General features: G+C 33.1%; 1 protein-coding gene across 1 annotated transcript in view; it reads right to left on the bottom strand.

Annotated features, from left to right (window-relative positions):
- The window catches only part of KCNH5 (potassium voltage-gated channel subfamily H member 5), a 446,545-nt gene that overhangs the window by 351,147 nt on the left and 86,595 nt on the right, over nucleotides 1-8,803 (bottom strand). The window contains exon 4 of the mRNA XM_027842861.1: nucleotides 8,577-8,705. Coding sequence (XP_027698662.1) covers nucleotides 8,577-8,705 — 129 coding nt within the window. The remainder of the gene's footprint in view (nucleotides 1-8,576; nucleotides 8,706-8,803) is intronic.

Consider the following 8,803-nt stretch of genomic DNA (forward strand, 5'->3'; position numbering starts at 1 on the left):
AAGAAGAAGAAGAAGAAGAAGAAGAAGAAGAAGAAGAAGAAGAAGAAAGGCTGGAGCAGAATCTATTATGCTTTAGCTGAGGTTTAAAAAAAAAAGCAACGGTAGCAATTATAGTCTCAAATAAAACAAAAGAAAAAATAGACCTAAATAAAAGAGATAAGCACGGAAACTACATTTTTGTAAAAAAGCACCATAGACAATGAAGTAATATCTATACTGAATTCATATGCATCAGATAGTATAGCATCCTAATTTCTAAAGGAAAAGTTAAATAAGTTACAGGAGGAAATAGGGAGTAAAACTATAATAATGGGAGACCTCAACTTTCCTTTCTAAGAACTAGATAAATCTAGTCATAAAATAAACAAGAAAGAAGATAGAAGATAGAGTTTTAGAAAAATTAGAGATGATAGACATCTGAAGAAAATGGGAATAGAAAAACATACTTTTTCTCAGCTGTATAAGGAAACTTCATAAAAATTTACCATGTATTAGAGCGTAAAAACTTCACAACCAAATGCAGAAAAGCAAACATATTAAATGCAATCTTTCCAGACCATAATGCAATAAAAATCATACTCAGTTAAGGGCCATGGAAACATAGATTAAAAATTAATAAAAAACTAAATAGTCTAATCTTAAAGAATGAGTGGGTCAAAGAACAAATCCCAGAAACAATAATGTCATTAAAGACAATTAGAACAATGCTACAATATGCCAAAACTTGTGGGATGAAGCTAAAGCAATACTTGGGGAAAATTTTATGTCTTTAAACAGTTACATCAATAAAACAGAGAAAGAGCAGATCAATGAATTGAGCATGGAACTAAAAAAAACTAGAAAAAGGACAAATTAAAAATCCCAATTAAGCACCAAATTGAAAATCCTGAAAATCAAAGGTGAAATTAATAAAAGTGAAAGTAAGAAAGCCATTGAACTAATAAATGAAACTAGGAGCTGATTTTGTGGAAAAAATATAAAATAGATAAACATTAATTAATATGATTTAAAAAGAAAAAGAAGAAAAACAAATTACGAGCATCCAAAATCAATAGAATGAATTCACCACCAATGAAAATTAAATTAAAGCAATTATTAGGGCTATTTTGCCCAATAATGTGCCAATAGATCTGACAATCTGGGTGAAATGGATAATTACTTATAAAAGTATAAATTGCCCAAATTGGCAGAAAAGAAAATAGAATACTAAATAACCCTATCATAGAAAAAGAAATTGAAGAAGCCATAAATGAGCTCCCTAAGTAAAAATCCCCAGGACCAGATTGATTCACAAGTGCATTCTTCTAAACATTTAAAGAACAATTAATTCTAATACTATATAAACTATTTGGGAAAATATGCAAAGAAGATGTCCTAGGAAATTGCTGATACCTTGAGCAGAAACAGAGAAAGAAAGCTATAGACCAATTTCTCTAATGAATATTGATGTAAAAATTGTAAATAAAATACTAGCAAGGAAATTAGAGCAATCACAAAGATATATGTATTTATGTATGTATTTATGTATGTATGTACATGTGTATGGAGTTTTGATAAGTAGTATCTAACTAAAACCATCAGCAACCATTATCTGTAATGAGAATAGCTAGAAACCTTTCCAATAATATCAGTCATGAAGCAAGGATGTTCATTATCACCACTATTATTAATATTACTCTAGAAATGATACCTATAGCAATAAGACTAGAAAAAGAAATTCGTGATTAGAATAGACAATGAGAAAACAAAACTCTCCCTCTTTGCAGACAATATGATGCTATACTTTGAGAACATTAGGAAATCAACTAAAAAACTAGTTGAAACAATTAACAACTTAAGCAAATTTGTAGGATAAAAAATAAACACATATAAATCATCAGTATTTTTATATATTACCAGTAAAGTCCAGCAACAAGAGATAGAAAGACAATCTCCACTTAAAATAATTGCAGACAGTTAAAATATTTGGGGGTCTACTTGCCAAGACAAATGCAGTGACTACAAGAACACAATTAAAAATATTTCACTCAAAATAAAGTCAGATCTAAAGAATTGGAAAAATATTAACTGCTTATGAGTAGGCAGAGCAAATATAATAAAAATTACAATCCTACCTAAATTAATTTATTTGTCCAATACCATACCAATTAAATTACCACAAAACAAAAACCAATTCATAAAGCTAGAAAAAATAATAACAAAATTCCCTGGAAGAACAAAAGGTCAATATCAAGAGAATTAATGAAAAAAAAATGTGATGAAGGTCGTTTAGCAGTACCAGATCTCAAGGTGTATTACAAAAACAGTAACCATCAAAACAACCTGATAGTGACTAAGAAATATAATGGTAGATCAGCGAAATAGATTAGGTACACAATATACAGTAGCAAATTTCCATAGTAATCTAGTGTTTGACAAACCCAAAGATCCAAGATTTGGGAACAAGGTATCACTATTTGACAAAAAATTTCTGAGAAAACTGGGAAGCAGTTTGGCAAAAACTAAGTATAGATGAACATCTCACACTATATACTGGGATAAGGGCAAAATGGGCATATGATTTAGACATAAAGAGTGAAATCATAAGCAAATAGGAGAATGTGGAATAGTTTGTGTAACAGATTTACAGATGAGGGAATAATTTATGACCAAAAAATAAAGAGCATTATGGGATGTAAGATGGATAATTTTGATTGCATCAAATTAAAAAGGTTTTGTACAAACAAAACCATCACAGCCAAGACTAGAAAGAAAAGTAGGAAACTGAGCAGAAGGGGACTTTATAGAAAGTTTCTCTGATAAAGGCTTCATCTCTCAAATATGGAGAGAATTGGGTCAAATTTATAAGACTACAAGTCATTCATCAATTGATAAATGGTCAAATGACATACACATGCAGTTTTCTGAAGAAGAAATCAAAACTATCTATAATTATATAAAATGCTCTAACTCACTATTGATTAAAGAAATACAAGTTAAAGCAACTCTGAGCAATATGGCAAAAAAGGAAAATGACAAAAGTTGGAGGGGAAGTGGAAAAATAGGGGTGCTAATGACCTCTTGGTGGAATTGTGAACTGATCTAGCCATTTTGGAAAGCAATTTGAAACCATGTCCAAAGGGCTATAAAACTGTGCATACTCTCTGACCCAAAAACACCACTACTATGCCAATACCCTAAAAAGATCAAAGAAAAATGAAAATGACATATATATAAAAAAATAACAACTCTTTTTGTGGTTGCAAAAAATTGGAAATTGAGGGAAGGCCCATCCATTGGGCCTAAATAAGTTGTGGTATATGATTGTGATGGAACACTATCGTACTATAAGAAATGATGAGCAGCATGCTTTCAGACAACCTGAGAAGACTCAGATAAATTGCTGCAAAGTTAAATGAGCAGATCCAGGAGAACATTTTACATAGTAACAGGAATACTTTTATGATGATCAGCCATGAATGACTTAATTATTCTCAACAATACAATGATCCAAGACAATTCTGAAGGACTTATGATGAAAAAATGCTATCCATGTCCTGAAAAAGAACTGATGGAATCTGAATGAAGATTGAAGCATACTTTTTTCAATTCCCTTATTATTCTTGGGTTTTTCTTTGGTCTGCATTTTCTTTTGTAACATGGACAATATGGAAATTTTTGTATGATTTCACATGTAAAATCTATATTAAATTGCTTGCCTTCTCAAAGAGGGAGGAGGGAAGGGAGAGAATTTCAAACTCAGAATTTTTAAAAAATGAATATTAAAATTGTTTGTTTTGTTTTGTAATTGAAAAAAACAATAAAAAAGAAAGCAAGAAATACAGGGCATTCTTAGGCAATGCCAGTTTTGGGGTTGTATCTTTGGCAGTCCTGGGTTAGACTTGGGTATTTAGCCTTCTGGAAAGAGTGTAGTTACTAACTGGTGTCAGGCTTTTAGAGAGAAAACATCCCAGAATCCAATCTTTTAGTGAGAAGGTGTGGGAATGTTCTTGGACAGCACCAGCCTCTTAGGGAGAAGATGATCACATACATTTCTCTGGGAAATGGAGATTCAGCAAGAGTCTATGCTATGGTACAAGGCAAAAAAAAGAAAAGATTCTGACAAGATGGTGAAATAGGTCCCAAAATTCCAAGCTCTCAAGATTTTCTTCCACAAAAGAGATAAAACAGTGCCCTAGGCAAATATACAGTGGTAAAAATAATAAGAGAGAAGGTAGAACAGGGGTCCTCCTGGGACAATCAGAGAAGATCTAAAGAAAAATCCTAGGAGGAGGTTTGGCCCCTGTGAGTAGTAAACACCTGCAGGCTAGGGATCTCTTAAACAACAAGCGGCAAACCCTGAGGTTAGCTGGGTGGGGAGGCTGCCTTGGCCCAGCAACAGGAACTTTTACCCCTAAGACAATGAAGAGTGTTGGGCGTCTGAGTTGGGGAAAATGGAGGGCCTCTACTGACAAGGAATGAGAGACCTAACTGTGCAGAGGAGCTGCAAGAAAGGACGAGAAGCAACCAGCACACATCTGGTGAGTGCATAAACCATGGGATAGGGACGCAGTTGACTGTGGGCACTTACAGGAGGCTGGATGTCTTGGTTCGGGTTCAAAGTCAGAAAAGAGAATTGAAGGAGAATCTGAGGCTAGAAGCACCATCCCCCAACCCCCAAGACTAGAAATGATGACAAAAATTAAGCTATTAAAAAAAATGCACAAGCAAAGTAGAAAGAATACAACCATAGAAAGTTACTATGGGAATAGAGAAGGTTCATCTTCAGAGGAGGATATTGAAGCAAAGAAACCCTCTTCTACCCCAAAGAATAACATCAAATGATGTCAAATAGTCAAATAGTCCCCTGACCAAAAAGAATTCATAGAAAAACCTAAAAAAAAACTGTAAAAATCAAATGAGAGAGATTGAGGAAAAACTAAAAAAAAAAATCCAAGAAAAACAAAAAGATTATGAAAAGAAAGTCAGCCAATTAGAAAAGGATATCCAGAATTTTAAGAAAGAAAATGACTCTTTGAAAATCAGAATTGGGTAAGGGGAAGCCAGTGAGATAATAAGAGATTTAGAAATAATAAAACATAATACAAAGGATGAAAAAATAGAAGAGAATGTGAAACACCTCATAAGAAAAACAACTGATCTGGAGAATAGATCAAGAAGAGAAAACATAAGAAAAATTAGACTATCTGAAAGCTATGATCAAAAAAAGAATCTTGATATAATAATTGAAGAAATAATTAAAGAAAATTGTCCTGAAGCCTTAGAACAAAAGGAGAAAGTAGAAATAGAAAAAAAATACACCAATTACCATCTGAAAGACATCCTATGAGGAAAACCCACGAAAATATTATAGTCAAATTCTGAAACCCCCAGTTCAAGGATAAAATACTATGAGTAACAAGAAAAAAACAATTTACATATGGTAGTGCCATAATTAGAATGCCACCTAGCAGTAGTAACACTAAAAAACAGCAGGTCTTAGAACTCTATTTATCAAAGAGTGAAAGAACTGGGCTTCTGGCTAAAAATATCATACCCAGCAAAGCTAAGCATAATTCTGAATGAAAAAAAGTGGATATTTGATGAATTGTCAGACTCTCAGGACTTTGTTAAAAAAATAGAATAATAGAAGATTTGAGGTATAAGAGCCAAGAGAAACATAAGGTGCAACCTAAGACCAATTACAAGGGATTCAATAAGGACAGACGGTTTACTTTTTATGTATGTAAAATGTAAAATGTATATCTAAGATTGTTATTAGTGGATTGGGTAGTTAATAAGAAAGATTGGGATAGACCTGAATATGATATGACTTCAAAAAGTAAAACAATTCAGAAATAACTGAAAAGAGTAAATATCTTATACAAATGAGGTAAAGAGGAAGAACCCACACAGAGGAATTAGATGGGGAGGAGAGCTGTTAGTTCTGGTAACCTACTTTCATTGGAAATGGGTTTAAGGGAGGAAAAATGCACATATATCTAGAAGAATATAAAAGTCTTCTAAATTTAGAAAGAAATAAAATACAAAGGGGATGGGGGGAGAAGATAAGGGAAGGATCTTTAGAGGGGAAGGTCAGGGAATAGGTTAAATGGGGATATAGAAGGACGTTTAGATTAATGGAAATGGGAAGATTAAGGAGGGATCCTTGGAGGAGGGGTAGGCTAAGTAATAGGAAGGCAAAGTAGAGAGCAGAAGTAAAGTAGAGGAGTCAGGAGGAATAGGAAATAAGGGATATTCACAAACATAAAAATAAAAGATAAGGAGTAGAATCTTTTAGGGAAAGCATATGTTTATACATGTATGTATGTATGTGTTTATATGTACATGAATATATCTATATCTATATCTATATGTAAATATAACCATGTTTAATTGTAGTGGGGAGTGGAGAGGGGGGAAGATGTGAGGGAAAAGAACAAAGTAAAAAGTGTAAAGAAAATCTCCAAGGAAGCAAAGAAAAGATGGACTGCTCTCAACACAGTGTGTAGTATTTAATATATTGGCTTTCTTCAAATGGAAATTTATTACTGTATATTTTGAATCCTTTCTTACATTCTATTGTGCACGTGGCATGTTTTTTTTTCTTTTCTCATTTTATATTTGCATTTTAATATGTAAGTTTATAATACATTTCTTTTTCTTTTCTAATTATGTATTTGTTTTAATAAAAAAATTTTTAAAAAGTAAAAAACCCAGGCTTTGCCTTCCTTTATTTACTATGCATTATTTGGATGGTGCAAGTCTGATCAGAAGGTTGCTGCCTCTTTAAAGCCCAAAGTTCCTTTTATTTGGAAAGGGAAAGGGGTTCAGGCCTTTAGTACCATAAGGTCTCTGTGGTGAAACTGGGACTCACTAGAATTTCAGTGGATCATCTGTTTAATATTCCCAAGTTTGTTTCCCTTTCACAGGGAATTCAAACCATAAAATGGCACTGTAATTCTGAAGGATTGTACAGAGCCATGGAAGAAGGTGAAATTCAGTGGATTTTGAGGTTTCCCACAAGCAATTCTGGGCAGAGCACAATAAGTCAAAGATAGTGATTTGGGAATAAGGAGAGATGCCAAGATCTGACTCTGTCCATGTAAACCCCGAGCCTGGGGAACATGGGCCAATGCATGAACAGTGAATTATAGAGATATGAAATCATGAATGATGTGAAATTTGGAGGGTATTGTAACAGAGACATTAACTATTGTGAATGTCATGACTAACATGTTTTAGAATTATTACAAATCTACCCTCTTTATACCACTCCCTACTTATCCAAGAAAAAAGTAAACTGCTTACAGGTCATTGAACTCTAATGGCTTTTAAATCCACACTCTATCTCTTAGTTCCTGGGCTCATATTCTAATGATAAATTATGGAAAACCAGAGAAGAATTCATGTAATTCCAGAAAGGTAACATTTGATTTTTAACATTTCAAGGAACACAAAAAAATAATTGTTCTACAAAGTGACTTTGTAATGACCAGTGATGTGAGATATCCTCCTCCTCTATCTTAGCTATTCACTGCCACAGCTTATGTCAAAGACTGAGCTAGTATCTCAGTTAAATGGTACAAATGCTATCTCATAACTAAGGGAAAAGCAGTTGCAACATTTTTAACCAAAATTTCAGTATAAAACAAAATCAATGCTTTGGTTCCAAACTGGGTGCAGGTGGAGCAAAAGGAAGAAATAAGAAGGCTAGGGGATGGGAGATAGCAAGAAAAGACAATGTTCATCAAATGCAAAAGAACAAATTTGCTGGAGAAAGCCATTTCATTTTCAATCTCCTAAGAGGTTATTAAAAGCAACATATCATAAAAACTACTTTTATGAGTATTTGACTGTGTCCTTTTACATGACACTCCTTTCTCATCCACACACAAGCCAGTCAGAGAGAAATGAGAATGAAAATGAGATGAGAAAAGGAAAAAAAAAAGCTTTTTAATAACTATTGGAACTCCTGCAACTGGTGTTCTGCAGTGGTCTCATTGAATGACGTTGATAACTCAATTTTATACTCCCAAACAAGAAGAATGGGGGTCATAATTGTTCTATTTTTCTACTTGTATTTTTTATGATTAAAATACCTTTTCAACCTGTTTAGAACTGAATCTAACATATTTTTCTCTTCACAAAGCTACACATATACAGAATAAAGTGAGAGGATTAAAGAGAACCATGCATTCAATACAAAACCTAAACTACTTGAGATCATGGCTTATGAAGTTTATTCTTAAAGGTTGCTATGGAAGGAGCTTTTGAAACTTCCTAATATCCATCTGAATTTTATTAACCCTTACAATAAAAAAATCCTTACTTAAATCTTATCTCAACTCTTCCTCTTTCATTGAAATTATTTTTTTATTCCATGTTTAGTATAATTGTACGCTTTAATTATAGACAGGAAAATTAACATCAGGATGTTTTGGGGTGAATGGAAATATGCATTTAGACCACTATTATTTACCACTACCACCACTGCACTTCTTTGATCCTTCAGAAAATGGACTTAGTGACAAACATTAAGTAGGTAATTAGGTGGAAGCCCACATCTTAAGAATAATAAATCCATTCAAAGTTACCTTTTGTAGAATCATCTTCTATTGGCTGCTTGAACAGGGTAATATCCTTAAAAGTACACAGGAACAAGACTACCTTTTCATGTTCATTTCTTATGGGTGCAATTTGCATATAGAACCAAACTGGGGTTCCTGTAACAAAAACAAGATTGATTAGAATAGATAGATAGACAGACAGACAGATAGATAGATAGATAGATAGATAGATAGATAGATAGATAGATAGATAG

The sequence above is a fragment of the Vombatus ursinus genome, unplaced genomic scaffold (assembly GCF_900497805.2).
Source record: "Vombatus ursinus unplaced genomic scaffold, bare-nosed wombat genome assembly UNPS02014893.1, whole genome shotgun sequence".
NCBI classification, from domain to species: Eukaryota; Metazoa; Chordata; class Mammalia; order Diprotodontia; family Vombatidae; genus Vombatus; species Vombatus ursinus.